The sequence below is a fragment of the Melopsittacus undulatus genome, chromosome 2, assembly GCF_012275295.1.
Source record: "Melopsittacus undulatus isolate bMelUnd1 chromosome 2, bMelUnd1.mat.Z, whole genome shotgun sequence".
Taxonomy (NCBI): domain Eukaryota; kingdom Metazoa; phylum Chordata; class Aves; order Psittaciformes; family Psittaculidae; genus Melopsittacus; species Melopsittacus undulatus.
In genome coordinates, this window is record NC_047528.1 from 97,979,668 (window position 1) to 98,005,724 (window position 26,057).

Genomic DNA, 26,057 nt, shown 5'->3' on the forward strand with positions numbered 1-26,057 from the left:
TGTCAAAGAACAAACATACAATGATATTTTTATATTTCCCTAAACAACTATAGATGGTCTTTAAAATATTCAGAAATTCTGTAACAGCTGTAGAATATGTCAGAACTTAAATTTAAACCTAGTATCCCAGGTCAAACTCTGCTAAGACTGCAAATGAAGACAGAAGTATTTAAGTCTTTTGACATCCTTGGTTTATCAAAAAAATACCAGGGAGAAAAAGGAAAAAAGACTTTCCAAATTCTTTCTTATTTTTACTGCTTGCAAACCATATCTCTCCACTGAAGTAATGAAAATACAATTATAAATGTAGGATGTAGTAAGGGCAAAGGAAAAAAGTTACTAATTTATTTTTTTCCATATCAGAAGGCCTTACAATTAAAACCAAAGAAGATTCATAATCAGAGGGAAATGGTTTATTTTACTTTATAGTGCAACCCAACTTTCAGAGAACTAAAATTAACTGCCAACATTCCACCGAAATAAAATAAACAGAGAAAGTGTCTCTGAACTTAATTTTGATTAAAATAGAAAAAAAACTTAAAGAAAAGGGAACAACTTTAAACTTACCAGCTTGACCAAGTGTATACTCTTGATATCTTGTTCCTATTCTGTTTGTGGCTGTACAATTGTATCGGCCAAAATCACTGTCAGATGTAGGAGCAATCTTGAAAATGAATATGGTTTGTAAATATTGGTTTCTAATTAAATATCAAAGTTTAAAAAAAAGCAGAATGAAAAATGCGGATATTGCTCAACTTTATAATTTTACTTTTAAACAAGAAAAAATCTAATGAACTTCATATGTTTTTAAACATGCTATTTGCACAAACTGAAATTTTTACTGAAATAAGCAACTAAAGGTCTGAAAATTGTCGATTCCTATAGGTGCTGCAAGAATAATATTTTACTTTTTATTGTTTGCAGGATTCACATAACACCAGATATGGGGGGGGGGGAGGGGAGAAAGGGTGGGAGAAAGTAGATGTAACGGGATGTGGCTTGACTGTAAATTCACTTGGGTAAGGATTTACAACAGAACAAATCATGGATAACATAGGGAGGTAATGCCTCACTGGAATCTAGCTTACCTGACCCACTCTTCAGGTGACAGTAGAATGGGAGAGCCACAGACTGTGAAGCATATTTTATGTTGTTAAGCTTTACTTAACAACCCAGGGTTAAACAAAACCCTAAAGATGACCTTCAAACAGAGTAAGACTATATTTCTTAGAATATATATCTTCAACTACAGAATCAAGGTTACTTGCTTGGAGTTTAGGAATAAAAAGTTGGGTTGTTTTTTTTTTTCAGTGCACTGTAAAACTCTCGTTTGGGATCTGAAGTAGGTCCCCCAGTCAGCTTAGCTTTATAGCTTCTCAATCATTTTTCCCATGGCAACTGAGAAGCTTATGCTCAGACATGAGCCTGAAACTAGACAGAGATGAAGAAAATTAACTTCTTCCACGCATGTGTAGGAAGACAGTATGTCATCCCTGTAACAGGTGAGACTGGGGCTGGAGACACCAGTTACACTTTGTTGTGAATTAATTTTGGAGAGACACCAATTTCATAGGTGGAGAACTCGGTGGACAAAGAACTGGCTGGATGGCCACATGCAAGGAGTTGTGGTCAACGGCTCAATGTCCGGCTGGAGATCAGTAACGAGTGGTGTCCCTCAGGGATCAGTGTTGGGACTGGCCTTGTTTAACATCTTTGTCAGTGACATGGACAGTGGGATTGAGTGCGCCCTCAGCAAGTTTGCCAATGACACCAAGCTGTGTGGTGTGGCTGATATGCTGGAGGGAAGGAATGCCATCCAGAGGGACCTTGACACGCTTGTGAGGTGGGCAGATGCCAACCTTATGAAGTTTAACCATGCCAAGTGCAAAGTCCTACTCCTGAGTCGGAGCAATCCCAGGTACAGCTACAAGTTGGACAAAGAACAGATTCAGAGCAGCCCTTCAAAGAAGGACTTGTGGGTGTTCGTTGATGAGAAACTCAACATGAGCCAGCTCCAGTGTGCGCTTGCAGCCCAGAATGCTAACTGTATCCTGGGCTTCATCAAAAGGAGCGTGACCAGCAGGTCAAAAGAGGTGATCCTGCCCCTCTACTCTGCTCTCGTGAGACCTCACCTGGAGTATTGTGTGCAGTTCTGGTGTCCTCAGCATAAAAAGGACATGGAACTGTTGGAACAAGTCCAGAGGAGGCCACGAGGATGATCAGGGGACTGGAGCACCTCCTGTGTGAAGATGGGCTGAGAAAGTTGGGGCTGTTCAGCCTGGAGAAGAGAAGGCTGCATGGAGACCTCATAGCAGCCTTCCAGTATCTGAAGGGGGCCTACAGGGATGCTGGGGAGGGACTATTCATTACAGACTGCAGTGATAGGACAAGGGGTAACAGGTTGAAACCTAAAACAGCAGAGGTTTAGATCTGATATAAGGAAGAAATTCTTTACTGTTAGGGTGGTGAGGTGCTGGAATGGGTTGCCTAGGGAGGTAGTGAATGCTCCATCCCTGGCAGTGTTCAAGGCCAGGTTGGATGAAGCCTTGGGTGATATGGTTTAGTGTGAGGTGTCCCTGCCCATGGCAGTGGGGGTTGGAACTAGATGATCTTAAGGTCCTTTCCAACCCTAACTATTCTATGGTTCTATGGACCATGATTTGCTATACACTATTTCTGAGTCATTCCAAATTTGGTCAAGTCAATAAAGTAAATCGATAATTAAGATGCACTCTCTATCTTCTACCTTTCCCATGTTTTGTTCTTCCTGGTACCTTTAAGATAACAGCAGCTTAGTTTATATTTCTAATGCCTCTATCAAGAAACAGCTGTTACAGGCAATTGCAGTTCCTTACCACTTTACCATTCTGCTCTGTTCATGGCTGAAGTCACATAAATCCTTTTGTATATACATATCACCACATTTCCCTTTTACATTTCCATTTCACATTTCCCTTTTAAGCCTTACCTCTAGAATCAGCTTTCTTCCTGTACTGTAGGTCTTCAGATGTGTTGTATTTTTTACCGGTAAAACTAATCTTCCTCTTCTCCACTGAACTGAGGCAGATGGATTTGCTAGCACCTCACAGCTTATATTGATGGGATTGCCTTCCCAAGAGTAATACATAGTTTGATTTGACACAAATGTCGGAGCATCTGGAAAAAGTAATACATGAATACATTAACTGTTTTAAGTAAAACAAACTACATACCTTTATCCAAGCATGTATGTTCACATAAAAATCTGAATTGATTGCTTTGTCCGTTTATTACGGACCAGTATTCAATTTTGAATTTCTTGAGCCTTTATTTTGATAGCTTTCTCCTCTCCTGAAACTATTTCAGCTGAGATTCTCAGGAAGAGAATACCTGTTAATTATATTTAGCAGGTATTTAGCATTTAGAAAGACTTTATCTCAGAAATTACAAAGAATGTTTATTCCAGAAGATGAAGAGCTCTTCAGTCAGATAATCTGTTAATTTGCTGATTTTATAGTTTCTTCTTTTGCTATGGAGAAATTATATTCAGTCTCCAAATTTTCACAGATGTGTAAGAGCTTCAACCCCTTCTCACTGGAACTCTTATAGTTTATGAAATCTTTCTGAAGAGAGATGTTTAGCTGTGTGAATAAACCTAGAAGAAAATAAGTAAAAGAATACCTAAAATGTTGCAATATATTCTATGTATGTCAGAAAAAAAGTATTGTGTGTATCAGTACTTAGGATAATCTTTACACCAGTTTCTTATGAAATCAGAAAGCTACAGACAAATAAAAAGATGGTGTGCCTTCCTTAAAAACCTGCCTATAAATGGCTATGGTAAATATAAGTGCAAACACTGAGTATGACACAGAGGAAATTGCTGGCATGCAAACTAACTATGACTTTCAGATCACAGTGCCACCAGGAAAAGAATTATCTCTTCTAATCACTTTCTCTAAGGTGCAGGAACAGTTTAACGGTCTCTAGAACATGAGAGGCAGAACTTTCCCTGCTCTTCTATTTATGTCCTGGGTAAACCACATTTTTGTCTATTCAATATTTGTAAATATTTTTTTTTAATTTTAATCCCACTTTTATTGTATTTAACAGTATTAAGAAAATATTCCTTACATTACTGCAAGTCAGGGAAATTCCGTAGCACTTCAATACCAAACCAGAATTATCAATTAGAGCTGGTGTTATGATATCTCTTTTAATATTTAAAATGCATCTATTTATATTTTCATTTTGATAAATAGCTCCTAAATATTTCCATATGTGTGTCTGAAAATTCTATCCTAGTCTTCTCAAGATATTTTGGGGTAGAAAATGACTAGTAGGTGTATCAGAGACCAGAACTGAGCCTGTTTAACTATGTAGTAAAGTTTAGCTTCGGGAATGGTTTAAAAATCTTTTCTTTTTTTTTTTTCATTTTCTTGTATGCTTTTCATCACTAACTGTAGTATATTATGCTTAAATGGTTAGAGAATTACTGTTAGCATATGTAGAGAAACACACAATACTATATGGCTATGAAAAAATAACAAGCCTTAAAGCCAAGGCTTTGAAAACACAAGGTTGACTATTTTATATGTGTTCTGGGTTCAGCAGTAGCAGTCATTTTTTTCTCCTTCTTTGTAGCTGGTGCAGTGCTGTGTTTTGACTTTCGGCCTGGGAACAGTGCTGATAGCACTGATGTTTGTAGTTACTGCTCAAATGTTTACTCTAGCCAAGTACTTTCTGAGCCTCATGCTCTGCCAGGGAGGAGGGGAGGCCGGGAAGAAGGAGAGACAGGACACCTGACCCAAACTAGCCAAGGAGGTATTCCATACCAGAGCACGTCATGCCCAGGATGTAACATGGAGTTACCCAGAAGGGCTAGGGCTCTGGGGGGTTGGAATAGGTATCAGTCAGTGCTCGGTCAGGCAGGGTGGGGTGTGTTATCGGTCAGCAGGTGGTGTAGTGTAGTGTATTATATTATAATTATATTATAAATATTATAAGTAGTGATTTGTGTTATACCTTAGTTATTAAACTGTTCTTATCTCAACCTGTGGGAGCTACATTCTTTGGATTCTCCTTCCTAACTCTCCGGGAGTTGTGGGAGCAAGGGGGGGAGTGAGTGCACGAGATGTGGGGCTTGGTTTAAACCACAACAATATGTCTACAAATCTGATTCCTCCAGTTATCTAGAATATCTAAGAAACAACTAAGTTAATAAATAGAACATTTATTGAAAAAGTCTATCAATTGAAAATGAAGTATAGCCAAGTAGAAATGAGAAGATGGACCTTGTCATATATTAACGTATGTTAAGGATACTTAAACAGAAGATATTTACAGTACAAAAAGAGAAAAAAGCTCCCATCAAGATCAGTAAAAAAGTTAAAACCATTAAAAAAATAAAAATATGCTCTGCGTAGCTTCTAGGTAACTCAGGATTAATTTATGCCTGACCAAAAAAAAAAAAAAAAAGAAAAATCAATCCAGGGTGTAAATGAGCTGTTCTTTTTAAGCTTTTTCACACAGTGTTCTACTAGTTAAGACATAGTGGACTTTTAAATAGCTATATATAGAACTAGAAGCTTGAACACAATCCAGTTTTTTATAAAAAGCAACCTGATGACATTTATTATATCTGAACTTTATGCCACTCTACTAAAAAACCTGAAAACCTTCAGAAAAGTACCAAAGTTACTGTTCATATTAGTTAGAATAGGCACACAATAAATAATAGAATTATAGAGTGGGTTGGGTTGGAAGGGTCCTTAAAGATCATCCAGTTCCAACCCTCCTCCCATGGGCAGGGACACCTTCTAATTGACTAGGTTGCTCAAAGCCCCATCCAGCCTGGTCTTGAATGCTTCCAGGGATGTTGCAACCACACCTTCTCTGGGCAACTTGTTCCAGTGCCTCACCACCCTCACAGTAAATAATTTCTTCCTAATATCTAGTATAAACCTACCCTCTTTTAGTTTAAAGCCACTGCCCCTGGTCCTATCACCCTTGTAAAAAGCCCTTCTCCAGCCTTCTTTATAGGCCCCCTCTAGGTATTGGAAGACTCCTGTAAGATCTCCCCGGAGCCTTCTCCAGGCTGAAAACCCCAAAACCTCTCAGTCTTTCTTCATGGGAGAGATATTTGAGACCTCTGATCATCTCTGTGACCATCGTCTGGACCTGCTCTAACAGGTCCATGTCTTTCTTGTGCTGGAGACTGCAGAGCTGGACACAGTATTCCAACTGGCATCTCACAGAAGGTGAGTAAAGGGGGAGAATCATCACCTGCGACCTTCTGGTCATGTTGCTTTTTATTTGGCCCAGAATAAGTAAAGCTTGTAAGTACTGCTATAAGCTTGAATTGTGAAAGATTATTATTTTTGGACACATAAGGCAATCCAAATGAAAAAGATGCCTAGAAGGAACAAAGACAACATCACAAAGGTACAAAACAAAACAAAAATATTCTATAAGAGTAGGATTCTGTAAGCAATTGTAACTTTAGAATGGCATTTTAGAGTAGTTAATATTATGGCAGCAGTACCAGCTAAACTCAAGGTGTTAATTTTCCCAAACAAGAAAGAAACTGACAGGTCAGCACTCCAATTAGTAGTTCTGCATAACTGGCATAAGAAGACTATGAAAGAAGCAAACTCTGGCCTGAAATCTGTCTTTAGCATTTAGATATCCTTGTTAGGTGTAGTACTTGAGAACACTGATTCTAGAACAGGCTAATACATCATCTGTCTTATCCAGAAGTTAATTCAGTTAACAACTTCAAAGATCCACCTCTGGGGTATGTTTGATATTATATACAAAATTGGATATGGCAAATTACCTGATTCAGCACATGAGTCCAGGCAACTATGAAAAAAACCCCAGTGTACAGAATCAGATTTGCACTTCTTAATTTAAGGATGCAGGTTTTCAAACTTTTAGCTATTTCTTCCTCAAATAATTTTGTTTTCCTGGATGACACAATGAAAACATATGACTTAGACTGTCAGGTCTAAGATGCTGGAACGTTTCGTGTAGCATATTATTGGAAGGCTCGCTCTTAATTAATACTGGCAGAAGCTTTCTATCATCAAGGACTTTAATAAACCACATCATCTACCAAATTTAGTATTTTCCTTGCCATCAATGCTGTAAAAGTACCTTATTTTTTTGTAAGTCTGCCACAATTTGGTTAACAGCCATACATCTTTCTCTTGTATATTTGCCCCTCATACCTGTTTTGCAGTAGTTAATATTTTATGTTTTGGGATGAATAGCTTTTCCTTGGAGATAAAGTAGAAGAAACTCTCCAGACAGGGAACGTGGAACCAGATGATGTTATGGTCCTTTCCAACCCTAACCATTCTATGAAACTATGATTTTTACACACAGTGCTATCCAGAAAACAACAACAAAATCTCTAAGAAACATTAAGGAACAGACTAAAAAAACAAACAGAATTGTTTAAATTACCTTGTATATCCAACTCTGTTTCCAGCATGCTGCACCCCTAATATAGCTATAACTTATATTCCTCAGATCTCCAGTACAGTGTACTCAAACTCACCAGGTATTTCCCTCTTTACATTAGCCCTGTGCTTCTTCCAATGTGTTCAACAACTGTAGCTCAGAGGCAGACTCTGTGGTGTGAGGCACCTGGCCTCAGATAACTACAACAAAAGCTACATGCCTCAGGTTTACTCTAAATATACTGAGGTCTCTCTTTCAACCTAAACTTCAAGTAATGCCAAGTATTCTACAGTTAAGGGAAGTTAATTGAAGGAAAAGAAGTGTTGAGATTATAAATCTCAATTTAAGGTATTTTATTTTGTTCAAATTTCAAAATTTCAGCATCACAGTTATCATACCACCTGATGATTTTCTCCATAACCCTAAGGTGCATTGCTTGTGCACTGCTGTATCTGTCTTGGAGGTACAGGACAAAGGCTATGTTGCTTTTTTCATTCAAAGGTCATCACTGTTTAACACTCAACAATGACTTGTAAAATTCTGTTGAATTCTGGAGGTATGAAAATCAGTTTAAAATTTACACATCAATTATCAATTTAAACATTCAACATTTTTAGCCTGTAAGACCAACTCAGAAAGTAGAACCATGTTCAAAGAAACATCAGAAAATTCTTTCTTGCCTTTTTTGTATCTTTATTTTTCAGAATTGCATATGTGAAAAATTGTGTCAGCAAGAAAGGATGCTGAGGCATACACACCTATTAATAGAATGAGCAAATAATCAGAAGAGAAGCAGAATAAAAGCTAAAATACTGTATACATTCCAAATTGCATTCTTCTATTAAAAGAAAAATAGTCAACATGCTATTAAAAGTCTACTTTAAATGACATTAAGCTCATTGCAAGGTCAACAAAAACAGCTCTATTAGGTAAAAATTTTGAAAAATTCCTAACATGACTATCAGATTTTAAAAAGTCATGAAGTTGACAAAAGATTTTATGGTGGAATTTCTGTTCAAAAAGTATTTTTACACCCTCTTGGCCTAAAAAGTAGGTAGATTTATTACATAGATGAACAAAGTATCATTTTAGCCACTTTGCCACACTTGCTGTTGTGACATCAGAAAAAGACATACACATTTATCTCTGCCTCAGTACAGTGAGTTTTGATTAAATGATTTTTTTCCAAAGTGACTGTGCAATAAACTTCATCTTTTGATCAGAATTCAACGTTCTTATCCCCTTTAAGTTACAGCAATGGCATACCAAATTTTCTTCCATGCAAATGCACAAGTAATCAAAGGAAAATTGGAACTCTTACAAGTGACATTCATGAGCTCCAGTCATGTCAAAATTATCACATGTATTTCATGATGCTGAAGACTGACCTTTTCTGTATTTGCTTTCTCATTTTAACCTGTAAATTTGACAGAAGAAATTTCACTAAACCCATCGGTATTGTAATAGAAAACACGCATAATTTTCAAGAATATTTCAACATTTTGTTTCTCTTAATTGCTTTTCCTGTCATTTGTCTCTTTCTTAGGCCATACGATTGCGTTTATCAGTTTTGTTTCCTGGCTGTTAAAGTTAGGGCTGTGGTCTCATGATTAATAGTTTAAGGGAGGGTAAAAAGATGAAGCCAGGCTCTTTTCAGTTGTGTTCAGTGACAGGATAAGAGGCAATCACTTCCAATTTCACTGATTCTGTGACTAGTGATGGTATGTTGATAAACTGATTTCTTTCAACAGAAATCAAATCCAAAGTATGAACTGTCTGCATTTATTACAGTTTATGATAGCAGCAGGTAGCTGCAACTTTTGTGACATTTGTTAGGCTTGTGACATCCTGCTCACAGTAGTAGTATTTCCACTGATTCAAAGCCTTGCTTCCTTCAAGGTAAATGGAATTAGTAGCTCTACTCGTTCAATCTGCTTTTAAATCATGCTGTATATTTTTGTAAAGTTATAAAATCAAACGGCATGAATCCAACACATCTGCTTTAACTGCAGTGCAATTGCAATACAGCTAACTAACACAAAACAAAATTAAAAGCCAGAAGACTAATTAACTCAGGAAAAAAAATAAATATTTTAACAATAATGAGGTTCATTTCAAATTGTGGTGGGGGAAAAAAGGAAAAAAACCTTTTTCTGATGAGCAATGCAGTAGCATAATGAACACTGCACAAGTTTCTTTACAGGTAAAGACAGGCTATATACAATCTATATATATACAATATACATTGCACAGGCTATATACAATCTTTGTTTGGTTCCATCAAAAGTAACAGCTGAATGTTGGTACTTAACTAGTAAGAAACGTAACTTAAAAATTCGGTTTTGCATGAAAACCAGAGGTAAGGAAAACTCATTTTTGCAAGACACTTTAAAATTATTAAAATGTGGTTTTTTTTAGAAATTGCTTTCTAAGAAATATTCTCTGTCAACCACTTATGGTATAAAAAAATGCACCATATTACTGAATGTAACATATTTGTTATAGTTGATTATATTCTAAAACACTAGCCTTTGTGTACAGTGTGGAATTAGGCATTTTTGGACCATTCTGCATTATCAATAATGAAACTGTGAAGTTCTAACTGAAACAGAGTGATATGAAAACTGGTAATTACAGTTATGTAAGACTTCAAGTTAGGATGTTTCCCAGGTAGCAGACTTCCAAAGAATATGGCTTAATATGTTTTCTCCAGTAACAGAAATATTCTTTAAAGGAATTAGTACTTGGTGATAGAGAGAAATCAGAGAGCCCAGCATCTTGCACAATAATGTGCAACTTAGGAGTACGAAATCAAGTGCTGTGAATATTTTGAACAAAATGAAGATATAACTGTCAGGGCAAGTAGAGAACCACTTTTAAGGATCACATGCTGCTTGCTGTTACTGGCTTGTTTAAATCCTTTCCAATTGCCATCAGTGCATCCTAACAGCATAATACTATGAAGAATGATGTAAAAATAATATTCTTTTCATCCTCTAATACTAATCAAAGCAGTGAATAATTTGTGGAACCCAATAAATAATGAATAAATAAGAATTTTTCTTTTAGTCAGGTCTGTATTATGCGTTCAAAGATTCCTCCATAATTCTAACATATATTTTTCAAAATAATCACATCTTGGCTAAAAAGACAAAAATGCCATATAGAAATTAAAATATATGCATAGGAAATCTTCAACTCTGAAAACAGACAAATATTCTTACATGTACAAATCAAGTTATAATTCACCTGGATTTGTACACTTAACTTCTTTGTGTCCTTCTGAAACCCTCATGTTAAAGTATGTCCTGCTTCATCTACTATACATTTTTATCATGGTTTTTATCACTATAGATACATCTTTATTACCAATACCTAGTATATGTCATAGGTGCCATCACACAGTAACTTCTCTATCAGTTAGCTATTATTAGTAGTAATAGTAACTATTATTATCCAACACACACTACACTTCGTAAGTATAATAAAATTTCACAGTTAATGAAATCCATGAATAAATACTTTTAACGATATATTTCTTTTTCATGTTATTTTAATTTTTTATATACTTAATATTAGGAAAATTAAACATAACTTTCTGCAAAGATGACTTTGTAGGAAGAAAGCCTTAAAAATGCCTCTGGGATCCCTATAGTTCCTGTCTGCCTAGCATTAACTTCAGATAAAAGGTAGGGTTAACTGTGACTATTTGGTATCAAACCTGATAATATCTTCCTCTTCAAAAGAACTGCTCTTATTATCAAGAGCAACCCTAACAGAGAACAAGGATAAGGTACAGAAAGTCTCTGCAATCCTATTGTCAGTTTATGTCTGATAGGGGTCACTAAGTAAAAGGATGAGACAGTGACACCAGAGCACTCTGTGTCTCCATTAGGCTTGTTTAACTGCACTGACATTTAAGGATTTGATGGGAGTGTGCTCCTCTCCTGACTACACAAACTCTCAAATATACTGAAGTATAAAAAGAGAAGTGTTGAAGTTTTTTTATTAACTTGCAGAATGGCATAGGTGCATTGATTAGTCCTATCTAGGGGCTATGGAACAATACAAAAATTAATGTCTTGCTTATTTATTTCTATTTTAAAACAGTTATTGAGGCTTGTACTGTAATATTATGAAAAATAATAAAAATTGTTCACTAGGTATTGCACAAAGAGGCAGCCATACCAGAAAATATTCTTCTCAAAATGAACTGCTAGCACTGATGACAACACAGAATTGTATGGAAATGGTGATGATGAGGTACTAATAGAGTCTTTGCAGAAAACTCTACGACAGACACTAGGCTGACTGATGACAGCTCAGGCTGCAAAGAACACACTTACTCTTGGGGACGCTATTTAAAAAAACAGAAGTCTTCATTATTAGACAAGTGTTTTCTTCCTAAGCAAGACAAAAAGGCTATGCCTGCAGTGCATACATCAGTGAAAAATTATTTCCAAGGGAAGAAAAAAAAATCCTCTGACTCATTAATCAGAATATTGCATCACACCCAAAATATTTCTGCTGCATTACAACAATAAATGCAATATATTTTGTTATACAGTTAAAATAATCATTACAGTGATGATATAATATTAAAAATTATGTCTTCTCAGATTTCTGAAGTCTAGAAAGTTTTATGTTGCATTAAGAAGTGTGTCTAAACAATATGCTATTCCATTTTGTCAAACACTATATTTGATTGTCTCCACACATATCAAGATTAAGTCTGCAATAACACAATGAGAATATGTTACTTTTAAATTCTTAGCGACTGTTCTAAAACTTTAACTTTGAAAGGTGTTTTAAGACTATAATAAGGTATCAAAGATTTTATTATGCCTTTTAGTAAGAATTCTGTGCTGTTAATAAATTCTTAAACTCCAGTCACCCATGTTTCATAAAATGTGGTCCATACTCTCTTGAATACAAAAATTATTAATATTTGATTTCAAGGCATAACAACCATAAAACCTTATAGTACATACAATATGTTAGATGTTACATGCAATATGTATTTTATATATTAGATAATCTATAAAATACTTCATATCACTGTGTAAAATAGGACATGATTTTAGAGAAATTTTACAGAAACTTCACTAAACTTGCATTTTTATCTAGTAAAATATTTTCTTTAATTTATATACATATAAAGATAGTTATCAGTGCACCAGTGAAACTAAAGATACCAACAGAGTACATTAGTATGTTCTCAAAAGAATAATAATATTTTGCAAAGTTTCAAATTGTTTCATAGGTCTATTTTTTGAAGAGTAGCTATGTAAATCTATTAATAGTATATTTATTTTTTAGGTCTTATGGCTTAGGAAATCTCTCCATCCCTAACATCCAATTACAACTTTGACCATTTCTCATTTTCCTTGCAGATTTATTTCCTGTGTCATAATGCATTACCTGGCTGTCAAAAAGATGGAGCACGCAACTGTATACTAAAGCTACTTTCAGAACTCCTTAGGAAATCACTCAGCGGTTTACAACTGCTGCTTATTTTTCTTTGCCACAGATCCTATTCCAACATCTATCCTCCCATTGGAAAGACATTTTCTGTCTAGAGTCTGAATCTCAAACAGGCCCACTCAAGCCATACTGGAAATATAGAACAAATGTAACTAGAAAATCTGTAGCAAAACAGAACAACAATGAAACAGAAGGAATTTTTTTTGGCCTTTTTTTTTTTTTTTCCTTTTTTAAGAGCTTTGCTTCCTGAATTAGAACAACAGTTTAAAGAGATAATTTTCCAATGAATTTTTGTGTATTTCAAATTTATATTCTCTGATTGCCATCTAAAGACCTATACTCTTCTCTAAGCAAAATATAATATCCTTTTCTTCTGGCTAAAATTCACAGGCTTTGAATAAAGACAATCTCTAGAAAAGACTGTCACAAGCTTTATAAATCCAGAAGGGGTTATAATAGGAGCTAGAGACTTGATAGGGATTAGTAACTTAGAGAACTAGGAAAAAAACAGAAAGACTGTTGAATCTTATAAGGTTAAACTCAAGCCTGAGCTGTTGATCAAATCAGTCCTTACCTTATTCTACAGCAGTCTCCACTAAACCAAAAACCTGAAGTTATTAAACTTAGTGGGTTATACTACTGGAATATGATTTCAGATTAAATCCTTTTCTGCTTAAATCACCAGAAGGGTCTTGTCAACTTCAGAAAATACAGGATTCCTCCACAGAATTCTGCATCACTAACCACAAAAGCACATGATTTCTTAAATTATACAAACTTATACATGAACTACCAGGAAAAAAACCTGACCTTCCATTAAGAATATACTTATTTTTTTATTTTTTTAAACAAATTTAAAGAGAAAAAGATTTTAGAACTTACATTCAATATCAAGGTACATGCTCTTCTGGTGCCCACCAATTCTACTTGCAGCTTCACAGTCATATCTTCCTGAATCTGACAACTTCACATCTTTAATATGCAGTGACGATTTTCCATGCTGCCCTTTAACTTCTATACGGCCATCTGGGCTCTGTTTACATTGATTGAGGAAAAAGAAAGGTTTATATATATGTTTATTTATGTATGCTTTACATATTAAACACCATTGACAACTATGACCGAAAGCATCTCTTCACCTATGGTGAAGTTATTGCCGACAGCTAGGCGACTTCTAGATTATCCAAATTAAAAAAAAATGACAGAAAAATATCTTCTGTTTCTAGGCCTGATAATTAAGGGAGTAAGTACATGCTTTAAAGAACATTGTCAAGATAAACCACAAGGAACATCCATTTATGACTGGCATAGTGAACTGCAGACTCTAGTCATGAAAATGCATACAGTTAAAATCACAGAATCTTAGATCACAGGGAAAATTAAATAAAACAATAAAAACAAATCCTTTGCTTGACACTTCAACCTTCATGGAGTACTTTACTTGAGGAAAGTTGTTTAATCAGGCTCTACTCTTTACTATTTTGTAGCTTTGGGAAAGCTTGCTTTACTTTGTTTTACTTTTTTTTGAGGTTAAAAAAAAAAGCTGATAAAAAATACTGATATTTACCTACTTTCTTTATTGAGGAAGTTGGATAAAAGAGGGAAAACCCGTAACTATTTCATTGTATCACATCTAAACTTGAAACATACTTTAATGTCCAATCCTATAAATACATATACTCAAGTTTACTGCTTTTTACACTAAATACCCGTCAAGTGGCAACTGGTATTTAATTGATGGCTTTAACTCTGTAAAATTGTTTCTTCACTGAATACAAGAGAAACACACACAATTTAGATCTTAAAATATCTGACATAAATCAAACATATGAAGCATTCTGTGCATAATTATTTATATGGAAAGAAAAGTATTCTGATTCCCCCATCAGAATCCAAGAACACTGAATTTTGTTTCTTCTGAAAGCCTCAGAACATAAGTTACTGTGTTGACATAGTTAGTATAGGTTAACTAACATAAATTAGTTAGGGAATTGTAACACTAGTGCAAACCTAAAACCCTCTGTATTGGTAAAAATTAGTAACTAAGACCACTTAGCTATCTTTTATGTCATTTCTAATGCTGAAAAAATATGTCTTCATTATATCTTTAAAAAAAGAAAGAGAAAATTTACTAAGTTCCTAAGAAACATGCTACAGTACTGAATGTCATGGATTTTGAAGGGAATTCTTGGGATAATGAAAATGGAATTTCTTTAAAATGAAACATTAAATATTGTTCTTATTTTTGATATACAGGGCATTTTTTTATTTAAATATAAAACAAATACTTTGTATGACACAGTTAATAACAGTATAATTTACCTATGGATTATTTACTTCTTTTTTAAAATATCAAGCCTGTTGATTGATGGCTTCGCTTTGAAAGTGAAGATTTTGGGAAGGGCTTTAACCACGCTTACTTCAAGCACGATGACCAAGGGTGAGTGAGATATGCAAATCTGGTTTGAAAAGGGTGCTTATGCAAACAGGAAGTGTCTGACCAGGACTGTCATCTCTCGAGCTGGGATTACACCACTGTGAGACAGGTTAGTTTTACCCTACTGACGATGTGTTGTTGCAATTGTAATCCTGCTCAGTAGGAGAGGAACCGCAGGTTCAGGCACCTAGTGCGCGCGCTTGGCTGAGGAGCCACCGGCATGAGGCTACCATCTGTGGGCTTATGACTGAACGCCTCTAAGTCAGAATCCCGCCTAGATGTAGTGATACTGCAGCACTGCTGGTGTCTTGGTGGGCTCGCGATTGCGGTTGCTTGAGATTGACCCAGGAAATTACAGTCTTGCTCAGAACACAGAAGTAAAACTCCTATCAAGCATGTAATACAACAGTAAATCTACATTATTCCTACCTAAAATGTACATTCCTACCTAAACTGTATACTTCAGTGATTTTATTTCTGATTTTACCTTGATTACAAATATTTCCCTAATACATCACATTTAAAACTTGGGAAGACATATGCTAAAACGTGTAAGTATGAGTCACAGATAAAGTACTGGATACTGTATTAGTGATTCATTAACGGCTGCTCCTATAGCACTGAGGAAGCTCTATACAATAGCATTGTAATAGAGAACAAGTATTGTCTTTGACCTTACAATGACTTAACTTTGACCTACAATAAGAAGCCAAATTCATTCTTAGTACCTTCTCTTTGCACAATGCAAAGTGTCTTTCTGTGATATTATACTGAATTGTAACACTCAAGTTCTTTCACCATGTTTTTCCAAATTGTATCAGAGATTGTTCAGCTAGCCCAATTTTGTTTCCAGTAATAGGTTACCAGAAGCACATATGAAAAAGAGACCAAAAAAAAAAAGAAAATATATATATTATGTATATATATATATATATATATATATATATATATATATATTTCAGTGGTAATGCTTCACTCTCTGAAAAACAAATATGTACCAGTGGAACCTTCTGTGCAGTATGGTCAACAGGATTCCTGTAAAAAGAGCTAAATTATTTATAATCCTTACTGAAGTCACTAAAGGTATTTTTACAGAAGTATAAATTTTGCAGTGCTATTTTGTACTTCATAACAATGGAAGATGGTATCAGCTCAATATTAATCCCAAATACTATCATTGACTATATAATTCATTGTATATTTGGTTATAATTAATTCCATATATTCCAACTCAGATATGGGGGTTTACTGATGTTAAAAACCAAAACTAATAAGAAAAAAAGCACAAAAAACCTTAAAATTAAATAGCTTTTACAGTAACTTCTATTGTTTCTAGTTTATGTAATTATTTTCTGATACTGCTGGAAAAAAAATTGGTCTCTGAATACAGTGAATGATAGAATATTCTGCACAGCCACATCACCTATTCTCATCATCAAATATATGCTAAGTAGCATTTTTGAGAGGGATCTACTAGATTAAGCAAAGTCCACAAAACCAAATAAAAAATGCAACAATTGTAGACAAGAATATTTGCTCCAAATTATCATAAAACCACACATTAACTATAGTTTATTTCTACTTTTTCAAAATTGTCTGAAAATTATTACAATAATGTCTTTGAAATTACTTATAAAATAATGTAAAACCTATAATGACTACTATAAAACCTATAATGACTACTGCAGTGCTTAGAGTGTGTATTATACTGTGGCTTCTTTGTGAAGAGTTTAAGGCCTGTTTCCTTGTCCTGTTTTGCAGGTTGATTAGTGAACAATTACCTCTTCTGCAAAGATGGTGCAATACCTGATTAATATATACTGACTGATATTCTTGAACACACAAATATGTGAAAGAAAACAAGAGTGTAAATACAGACCAAGAAAATTCCCGTAATAAATGATCAATCAAATAAATAAATTAATTAAAATGCTTTGAAGATTTTGCTTATGTCTAAGAGAGGGTTCCCAGAATATCACAGAATCATAGAATGGGTTGGGTTGGGTTGGTATGGACCTTAAAAATCTAGTTCCATCCCCCTGCCATGGGCAGGGACAAATGCTAGCTAGTACAATGTATTTTCACAAGTATTTAAAAAATACTAGTGCGGTTGTATTACACTGTTCTGTGGTATACCTCAGTTAATAGAGATCTGGGTAAATAAATCAAGGACATATTATGATGACACAAAAAAATACAGTAACAGTTCAGTCATGCTGAAGGACAGCTAGGTACAAACATGACTTACACAGCAGAGACATGGAAATTGACTACAGCAAAGAGCAATGAAGAAGCTGAGACAAAATTTGAACACGCTGTGTTAGCCTGAAACCATGCTCCTTATATTTTCCTGCTTTTATAAAGAGTGTTAACAAACTAGAATATTCAACAAAGCAGAAGCCTGCATTTATACTGATTCATAACGTCAGTCTTCTTGCTTAAGTTTGAACAGCAAATACACACTGTCAAACAGGGGCAGCACTAACTTTGGTGTCTGAACCCACTACAGCTTTATAATCCTTGGTAAAATCTTTCTGAGGCTTATTTCCCTCCTGCACAAAGTATGGTGAGCATATGTTAGCACCATGTCTGGCACAGTAACACAACAGAAAAGAGACAGCGAATGTGGGAAACAAAGTACATTGCACCTGCCCAGTAGTGCTCAGTAGAAATTCCCACCAGGAAAAAAGCATTGGAGCTGCCACCAGTGATGAATCAAAATACAGATATAACCTCTACCAATTATGTCAAGTCTGCCTGAACTAATCACGGGCACCTACTAAACTGGAATATTCATTTTTTCCTTTCGAAAGTTATAATGGGACAGATGTTAAATATGTACTATGGTGTTTTCTGCCAGACTGAGTAAGTACATGTGCTTTTTTTTTTTCTTAGTATTAATAAGGAGTATAAAAAATAGACAAAACAAAAACCTAAACAACCAGAACTGTCTCTGTGGTTCAATACTCATGCTTTCTGCTCACTCACTGAATTACTCTGTATCACCTATCACCATGGAACATGAATAATCAGTGAAGTCTGAAATACATCTGTGGTCAATGCAGCTCCATACAGATACATACATATTTCTTAAGAAAGATCAGTGAGCAAGCATGTTAACAGGTGCTTATACTGTAAGACTCTGGAGGAATAATTTCAATAAACAGACCACTGTGTGCCCTGAAAATGGTAAAGAAAAACAAAGTCTTTAGAAGTTACTTTTTTACAGCATTTTGAAATTCACAATAAAATCTTAAGAAATCAAAACATTTTTCATCATTAATGTTAATCAGAGAATTTCATAGAATTCATAAATAAAGCTGGGTTTTTTGGGGGGCTTTGGTGGTGGGTTTTTCACCAGCATAAAGGTAAAACAAAAAGTGACAAATCTTCAACAGAGACTTTGATAGTGTTTTACTCAGGTAAACAGTGGGACTTTGTAACTTTATCTACATTTAAAAAACCGCTACTTCATCCACATTAAAAAAGGAAAAAAAATATAAAATCCCTAAGTTAAGAATTTAATATTTCATGGAAAAACACCTTTTATTTTGAATACTGATAGCAATCTATTTTTCTGCCATTGTCAAAAAAAAAAATCTTCTATTTTCCAAGTAAAATTATCCATAATGACAACTGAAGTATAAAAAAAGTGCCTTCTGGAAAAAAAAAACAAACCTGAAACAAACCAACCAAATCATAAGAACTTTCTGCACTTGCAATATTCTTACTCACAATATGTAGCTTAACCCAAATAAATCCTACATTAATCATAAAATGGGAGGTATCTCATCACTTGAGATTATTCCTACAGATTTCATAAAAGTAAACATATATTTTGTTAAAATCATTGTCATGCTATATATGCTATTCCACTATTTGACCTCTTTCTTGTCCTGCTCTTGTTCCCTGAACTTCTCACGTGTGTTGTAGTTGCACACATGAATATTCCCTAAGTCCTGATGCTGACCCAAAACAATATTCCAGAGTTCCCAAGGCAGTACCAGAATGATCATAGCCATGTATTTCAAGGGTTCCACTTGCAGAGATAATAGGGATATGATGAAATAACATCATCCACAAAGACACAAGAACAGCTGCTGGCACAGAGTAACTTATTCAGGTATCATGAAATGCTCAATCTGCACATTTCCATTGCCATTGTAGTAAAAAAGCGTGATTTCTCAGAAGGAGAAAATTAGATGATTACGATGCATAGAAATTGACATTCTTTTTCAATTTTAAAAAGCTGCACTTGGGGAGAGGTGCATGGAATTAGTTATTGAGTTTGATTTACCAACCATTTTGCCAACTCATACTGAGGAATTGTAGCACCAAATGAGATAAAACTGCAGGGCTGCCAAAACGTGCATTTTGAGCTGGCTGAAAGCAGGAGTGGAAGGTGAGAACAGATGCAGAAATTGGTGACTCGCTTGTAGCTGGATTTTGGTAATGTTACTTGAATGGTTAGAGCAGCTGTGACTCTGTTGATTATCTTCCCTCCTACACAGTTTACTGTTTCACTTACAAAGTACTCTTTCATCCCTGGAAGTCAAATTGAAAGACTACAGTAAAAAAATCCCTAAATTTAATTTGAAATCTGGACAAGTTGAAATACCTTTATTTGGTTTTCTACTAATGTTTAAAGCTTATTTGTTATCTAAGACCCATTACTGTCCATAGTAACTGAACACTGCAGGTCAGTTTTTGCCTGTCACGTATTTACCAACTATTCTTCTGACACATTGTGTACTTTAGTGATATTTTGGACATGGGTTGCACGTGCTAACAACAGAAAGAATGAAGAAATGGTGGCTTAGAATTGATTGTGCTTTCTTCTGTAAAACTCGGTGCAATATACTCAAGAACAGTCATTGTGAGAACAAATAACTTGAGTAAAAACTGCAGGACTTTTTCAAGTTCCTCCAAAGATGCTGCTGCAGATGCACATGGTAGAAGTTCCTCATGTTGGGGAGTGGGGGGACAATTTGATCCTTCTTCAAGGTAAATTGTCAAAAATTGCCAGCTCATTATGTTGTCTTTGTCATGTTCTGAGTACCCATCACTGAATTTTCAAGGAGAAAACAAACACTGGTCAATAGACTCATCTTTGGGATTTCATCAATACCATTTTTAGGAAGTTTTCTGATCTCAGGTTGTGTTGATATCCACATGAGAGGAAAACTGCAGGTCACATACTTCAGGATGACATTTCTTCTATGTGAGATTTAAGCAGACCATGATTGTTCATGAAACTGTTCCTTGAAGCAGCATTAAAGATAAGAACTTCTGCAACCTGACATGCTGATGCTAAATGGTGATAAAATTCCAGAAGTCTATTAAATGCAAGTGACCAGCAATTCCTAGTCTGAAAATCTACCTTTGATGATGAGAAAGGGCTGTTAGTCACAACAGCCATCATCGTGTAGAAGCTGATGGAAGCTCCCTTCTGGATTATGGATGGTATATTCACAATATTTCCCATTCTCTTCAGGTAAATGTATTCTATCCATGCACCTGTTGGAAACAGCAGAAAATTCCAGAGTATTGCTACGTGCATATGCCTTAAGGTCCAGTGAATAAGAATAATGCTACAGCAGTGTCTTGGACTTCAGTGGTTTTTATAGGAGACATTGTGATTCTTTTAGAACTGCAGCTTGTTAAATAATATACATGTCAGCATGCTGCAAATTCCTGAATTTGTCAGGATTTTGTTTTCCACAAGGAAGAAATTATTGAAGAACCTATTGTTTGTAGATCTATAGTGTAACACCAGGGAAGTCACAGAAAACTAATCTTGAAGAAAATATCGCTGTTTTGATTTTCTGTTCATCTGTAGACATAGCAGTTACTTCTAAAGAATTTAGACTGGAAACAGTAGCAGGTTCTATGCAGGTTGTTAACAGCATGTGTAATCTCAGGAAAAATATACTCTTGAAAGCTTCATATGACTTTTTGAAATTATGAACTGATATTTGATTTATTCAAGCTGATTGATTTCAAACTTAAGTTGTTACACAATGAAATGACATGCGATATCTAATACCAAACCCACTACTAAGACCAGAAACAGAAAGCTGAACTTTCCTTGCTTTGTTTTTACTCAAGAAAGAGTACAAAAGAAAAGTAATAAACAGAGATTACTACTTCCACTAAAGATGAAAACCATAGGAAAGAAATTTTGATGATTATTAATAGCAAAATATTAGCATTATATGAAAAAAACTTGAAGAAGAAAACAAGCATTAGTGTTGGTCACAATAAATAACTACTAACCACAAATGAATGTATATCAGAAATATTACAATAGTAATATTTACGTATGTACTTTGCAATTAGAGATTCTGATACCCTCATAAATACTGTATTTAATGGTTTCATGACTAAGAATTTTGCTGATCTGAATCTGCTCCAACACTGTATGATTTCATAGGTGACTCAGATGGATTCAGACCAGCAAAATTCTTGAGAATAAGACCTTTAAGTACAATGTTGCTATTCAAGATAGACTTTACATAAAACAGTCACCATAATTCATGATTTTACTATACAATTAAATCTTAATTTAGACAATCAAATATTATTGTAACTTGATTCTTTGGTCAAATGAGAATGAGGTATAGGTGATTATACCCCAGATTTGTAAATCTTTAAAATGGTTGCAAAGTGTTTGTAACTTCAGTAGAAACTGGAGAATCATCCTTTGCAAGAAGACCTGCAGGGGATGAGTAAGGAAAGACTGAATCTGTAAGGGATCTAGGCCTGCTCAGGCTTAAAATACTAATTGTAATTTGCCAGAATTTATTCTTCAGTAACTACTTAATCTCTGTGTATCTGACAAAGAATAATCACTATTAAATACACACAGCATCAGTAGCAACAGTATGGTTATTCAGACTAGGAACTTCAACCTGGTCCTGTTTCTGTTTAGATCAATTCAAATTAGAAATAAATATTAGTTCAACTGCAGAAAAAAACTAGTATGGTGAAACTATACCACTGTACTACACCAAACTGTCCATACAGAGTGCATTACAAAACTGTGAAAGAATAAGGAAACATGAGCACTAGGATCCCCGCTTTCCTTCATGTAGGGATTGTAGTCCAGTAAATATGATTCTTCTATTACTAGTAAAAACTCTGCACTGCTCCAGAGCAAGGTCTTGGGACCTGCCAAGGGATTGCCTTGGTCTGAGGTGATTTCAGTTTGCTTTATGTTTACCCTAGTCATCAAGTACTATCAGAATTTATTCCCTCTTAGCTCGAGGCTAGGTACCACATATGGGAAATGTCTAACAAACATTACCTCTTTAATTTAAGTGGGACTGGAGAAAGCAATTCTGTAACTTTAACAACTAACAGGTGAAAACAAGAGGGGGGAAAGAAAAAAAGAAGAAACCAAACCAACCTGTAGGTGCAAACTCATGAAGACAAAGCATCTAAGCTGAGACTGCAGTACAAAACGGACAAAAATAACTTCAAGTTAACCCAAGGCAGGGTTAATTTCTGCCTTCCCCCTCTCCACCCTCTCCCCCCTCCCCATATTACTGAAAGTATTTGTATCACTGTATCTTGAGTGAGAATAATTATTAATTTTGTTTAAACTGCTAAAATATTACTCGGACTGATAAAAAGTTCTTGGATAAATATGGGTTGTATGCCCACAAAACTCTTCTGGAAAAATATAAAATAATCATTAAAATGACAACTACGCCAGGAATTTAAAAATATTTTCACAGAATTCAGATTCAAACCATGACACAGTTTAGCTTTAATTGCAGGAATAACTGATGCAATGAGAGTATGCAGTTATAGAACAGAGAGCAGCATAATAAGTGATTTTTTTTTGGGGGGGGTGGGGGAAGAATCATGATTTGAGCTTTTCTTACTGGTTTGTTCATCAGTTGTATGCAGCTTGGAATCCTTTCCAGTTTTCTATAAAGCTGATATATATTTTTTATTAAAACCACTATGACTAGACAGTAGATAGGACGTTTGTCTGGAAGATGGGATGAACTGGAGCCCTTCAGGGGCTTCTTTAGGGGAAGGAGAGGCACAGAAAGCCAGAAATTAATAACTTGAGTCATGAGGAGATGGAAATCGTCTGCAGGAGGACACAGATCCACATCTCACACACCAAAAAGTCTTTGCTCACAAACCCTAATAATTCTGTAGGGGTTTTTGCAACTATAGAAAGAATAGCAAATTATTGCAGTAGCAAGGAAAATGGAGAAAATGAGCTAACCTGATCACAGAAAGAGCACAGAAATATTTGTTTTCATGTTATTTTATGAAATTGGTATTATCCAATAGAGTTTTTCTATTTGCATTTCTAAATATATTTATACATATGTCTATAAATGAGAATTATGCTGAACATAGAGATTGCAACATGGCAGCACAAAAAAAAGTCATTCTTCTAGAGAAAGTAATACTGAGAAAAGAACAGATCCACATCTTATTTTCAGTTGCCTTAGAGCATTTCCTACTCAAATGCATAAGTTAGGAAACTCAAGGAATATATCTTATTAAAATATCAGAAGTTGTGCATAGATCATTGGTGAAGAAACAGATCTGTAACAACTGCTAAAGACTGAAGAGACCATGTGGATAATTTAAACACAGCTAAAAAAATTAGTCACAGCTCTAGGATTCTCAGGTACACAGGCAAACTGTGGAGGAGTGAGGGAGGCCTTGAGAAAGGTAACCATTTAGTGGGAAGAAAGGTTAGGAAAAAGAAGACTGAGGAAAAGCACTGAAAACCAGCGCTGAAGCCATCAAGGTGGGAGAGAGGGTGTGCTCCAGGCATCAGAACAGATTCCCCTGCAGCCCATGGTGCAAAGCATGGTGATACAGGCTGTGCCCCTGCTGCCCATGGAGGTCCATAGTATAGCAGATATCCACACTGAAGCCTGTGGAAAAGCCCACACCACAGCAGATGAACATGCACCCTGAAGAAAGCCGCTGCTCATGAAAAGTGCACTCCAAAGGAGGCTGGTGGCAGAACCTGTGGCCCATGGGGAATCTGCACTGGAGCAGTCTGTTCCTGAAGAACTGCACCCTGTGGAAACGACACTCACTGGAGCAGTCAGCCGACAGGAAGAACCCATGACAGAGCAAAGAAGAATAGGCACAGGAAATGGTCTCTTGGTGGCCTGCTGGTAGAGGTAAAATGTTTATTTCTCTTTTGTACAGCTACTACTCCCAATATCTAATCCAGTTTGTTGTTTTTTTGTAAATGATGCACATGTAATCTTTTATAACAACACAATTTCATTTCAACAGATGTCATGATAAAGGTAATAAAGACAAAAGAACTAATATGTTTATGTAAAACTGTACATTTTTATACAGAATTTCTATAGATTGTTTTAACACTATTAGGGCATATTTGATAAATACGATGACCTGCAAGTTCAGGAATTCTTCAAGAATATCCATGAATCTTAAAGTTCTAAGAGATCTTAATTTTAAATGCCTGCAGTATTCTTTTTGGCTGAGATGGTGATAATCCTATCTTAATAGGGCTTACTATAGTTTTGGTATCACTGACATATCTTTGAATCTGAGATAAGAAAGCTCTAGTAACTGTAGTCTAAATAACATTACATATTCCATACTGTAAATATTGTTTGTCTAATCTGAATACATGCTAATTCTCTTTTTTTTCCCTCCTACAATTAAAAGCTCTAAAAGAAGCCACTGTAGTTTCTGATGGGATTCTGTACTTAACATTTACTAAATTACAACAGAAAATATATTTTGATCGAAAGACTGTAACTCCAAATGAGGCTTCTGAAACATGCTGGTACTATTGTATTTATTCAGTTTGGAACTCTAAATATTTACAGTATTGCATTCTTATTGTAAATTTCTATATCAAATATCCACTTTTGTATACTACTTTAAGAGGAAAATTTCAAGAGTAGTATGTTCAATCAATTTTTACCAAGTAATATAACCTTGAGGGCTTTAACATTATATATCAACTACCTGTGAGATATATTAAAAGAATATTACATGATCAGCTTGCAGTAAGGTAAAGATTACCACATACTATTAATTCATTGACCTTTGGCATAAATGTCACAACTTGATTTGTACAAGCAGAAATTCACAGAAAGATAAAAATATCTTATTGTTGATAACATTATTTACATCACTGCAACATTCAGAAATTTCAGTAACACAGATTAAGTCTATGCATAGATGAGAGTTATTTTAACCACGAATCATAGCTCAGACCTATGGTTTGGTTATGCAATCCTAAGAAATATTGTTTGCTGAAATTCAAAAGCTGAATTTCAGAAGTAAGGGATAGTGCAAATAGTCTTCACTTTTCCCAATGCAAAGAAATAAAACTCTTGCATTATGCTTTTGATTAAGTTGCACAGCCTCCTAACTATCATAGCTGATAGACATATACTGGTCCATCAGCACTGCCATGTTGAACTGCCATAACTTGACTCTGTTTGAAATCTGAGAACTGGTATTAATAGGAATAGTGTACCAGTTGATGCACCCAGGGAGAGTGAAAATGTGATAGGAAAATATGGGGGTTTAACAGCATACTAACAACATTAATAGATTATTAAGAACTAATTATTACACTGAGTTTAAATAATTTGTTAAACAAACAAAAAACAGATTGAAAAATAGAATCCAGGCCACTTGCTGTCATCCCAGTTTT

The 26,057-nt window shown here is 35.1% G+C and overlaps 1 protein-coding gene across 1 annotated transcript in view; it reads right to left on the reverse strand.

Annotated features, from left to right (window-relative positions):
• The window catches only part of NCAM2 (neural cell adhesion molecule 2), a gene marked incomplete at its 5' end in the record, with an annotated part of 131,722 nt that overhangs the window by 65,675 nt on the left and 39,990 nt on the right, over positions 1-26,057 (reverse strand). Inside the window, 3 exons of the mRNA XM_005151624.4 lie at positions 568-664; positions 2,969-3,156; positions 13,813-13,963. Coding sequence (XP_005151681.2) covers positions 568-664; positions 2,969-3,156; positions 13,813-13,963 — 436 coding nt within the window. The remainder of the gene's footprint in view (positions 1-567; positions 665-2,968; positions 3,157-13,812; positions 13,964-26,057) is intronic.